The sequence below is a fragment of the Penaeus monodon genome, chromosome 5, assembly GCF_015228065.2.
Source record: "Penaeus monodon isolate SGIC_2016 chromosome 5, NSTDA_Pmon_1, whole genome shotgun sequence".
NCBI lineage: Eukaryota > Metazoa > Arthropoda > Malacostraca > Decapoda > Penaeidae > Penaeus > Penaeus monodon.
Genome location: NC_051390.1, coordinates 31084985 through 31087154, shown reverse-complemented (window position 1 = coordinate 31087154; position 2170 = coordinate 31084985). Strand labels below are relative to the sequence as shown.

The 2170-nt window shown below is 54.9% G+C and overlaps 1 protein-coding gene across 1 annotated transcript in view; it reads right to left on the bottom strand.

Moving 5' to 3' along the window:
* LOC119573520 overlaps window positions 1–2163 on the bottom strand; it is a 3877-nt gene extending 1714 nt beyond the window's left edge. Inside the window, exons 1-2 of the mRNA XM_037920735.1 lie at window positions 2049–2163; window positions 215–267 (exon numbers count right to left, since the gene is read on the bottom strand). Of these exons, the coding sequence (XP_037776663.1) occupies window positions 215–267; window positions 2049–2163 (168 nt within the window). The remainder of the gene's footprint in view (window positions 1–214; window positions 268–2048) is intronic.
* Between the last annotated feature and the right edge of the window lie 7 nt (window positions 2164–2170).

Here is a 2170-nt window from a genome sequence, read left to right as displayed (position 1 = left end):
GGCGCCGCCAGGCGCAGGCAGGACAAATAACTCTTGTTCCCATCCTGCGCCCCAACGTTTGCCCTCCCAATTGGACCCACAGCCCAATTTGCTTGCTGGGTGGGAGGGATAGCACCCTTCGCCCCGACTTATCCATTTATACTGGTAGTTGCCAGTGAGTTATCTGGAGGGAGGAGGGCTGGCAAGGCCAACTTCCCCTGAGCCACCCAATTACCCCAGGGTGGTTAAGGGGCATGAGTTGGTACAGAATCAGGGCGTGTTCACACGCTGGTGGGCCATGGCTTCATACCTCTGGGGCTTCTTGCTGCTCCGAGATCCCCCACAGTTTAGCCTGGGACCGCAAGGTGCCCAGTTTCCATGGGTGGCCCTGCAGAAGTCTTAATGAAAGAGAGGCTGTGAACTTTCAGGGGAGGCTTATGCAGAGCTGTCCCTTTTTCGCGCTGGGTACCCAGTGGTGGCAGTGTGTGTGTGTGTGTGTGTGTGCGTGCGTGCGTGCGTGCGTGCGTGTGGTGTGGGGTGTGTGTGCGTGCTTGGGGTGGTGCTGCATGCGTGTGTGTGGTGTGCATGTGGGTGTGTGTGCGTGCGTGCGTGCGTGCGTGCGTGCGTGTGTGGGTTTTGGTGCGTGGTGTGTTTGTGTTGTTGTGTGCGTGCATGCATGTGTTCAAGGTCCCCCCCAAAACCCCGAAGGCTTCGACAATGCCTACAAATGGTCAGGGCTTTGGAGAGCCAGCGCAAAACCCGGCTGCCGATCCGGGTTGCGCGAGATCAGGCAGGATCATCATGCCCAAAGATCAGGCCATCCTTTGTTTCCTGAAGGAAACAAAGGAGCTAAAAGATGGGAGGAAGTGAGCTCTCGCCACTGAATCCCGAGGAAAAGAGGGTAAAGATGGTGCTACTTGGCTTCTCAGTCTCGTATGATGTGGAGGTGATCGCATCACACCCACAGGTTGTGGAGGCTTCCCGATTGTCAAAGGGGGAAAGGGACTCCAACCAGGCAAGTCCTGGTGACCATGAAAGGTACCCCAAGCTCTACCCTTCTGGGTAACTGGGGTACCTATCACATAAGTACGTATGTGCCTAAACCCACTGGTGTTTCAAGTGCCAAAAGTACGGACACACCAGGCTAACTGCACACCCAAGCCAAAATGTGGTGTTGTAGAAGGCACACAACACCGAGGGTGCATCAAGGCATAAAAAAGAAGAAAAGAAGGACACAACAGCCAAATGTCCTAACTGTGCCAAGAGGCATCATGCCTGGAGCCTGGCCTGCTCTGTCAGGAAAGAGGCGGCCCACAAACGGCAAGAGGTTGCTAAGAAGCGACCAGACCTTGTTCCTGCCCCCCCAGGCACCTACGTCTGGGGGAGGAACAAAAGCAAATAGGCTTCCCAACCTCCTAAGAGGAAGGAAGCTGCCCCCCAGCCGAAACCGGAGATCTCCGACAAACAGGAGTTCCCCCAAGTAAAACAAGTGCAGAGGAACCACAGGAAGAAAGGTTCCATTAGCACCACAAGGTCCTCCCCAGATCCAGAAGACATGCTCTTCGACGAGGGGGACATGTCGATCCTGATCACTGCTGTAGTCACAGCAGTGGCAGCATCCTTGTCCAGGACCAAGGAAGAGGCAGATAAGGCAGTCGAGATCGCCATGACGACATTAAAACAGACTGTTGCAAGCGTAAAGGGAAGGAAGATGGAGAGCGCCAAATCAGCCCAATCCTCTCCCTCACCCCAGGTCGAGACTCCCCTCCCACTTCAACCCAGGCTATGCCCTCACAGGCAGAGCCTAGCCAGGCTGATTCAGTGCCACAAGCTGAATCAGAACAAGCTGACCCTGCCCAGGCAAGGCCAGCCAATGCACAGAAACAGCCTAGCCAGAGAAAAAGCCAAACACGCCAAGTCAGAGCTACCAAAGGCTCTCCACCCCCCAGTGGACCCAGGGATAGCCTGACAGCCGAAGGAGACCCCTCAGGCAGTGAGGATCTCACAGTGGAGTTGTCAGACTCCGACTGTCAATCCGAATACGACGATGTCTCTGATGTAACTATCACTTAGAAACATCATGGCACGCAAACTAAGTATTCTGCAATGGAACATCTGTGGCTTCTCCTCAAGGAGTGCCATCCTCCACGCATTAGTGCAATCAAGGAGCATTGACAACGTCATGCTCCAG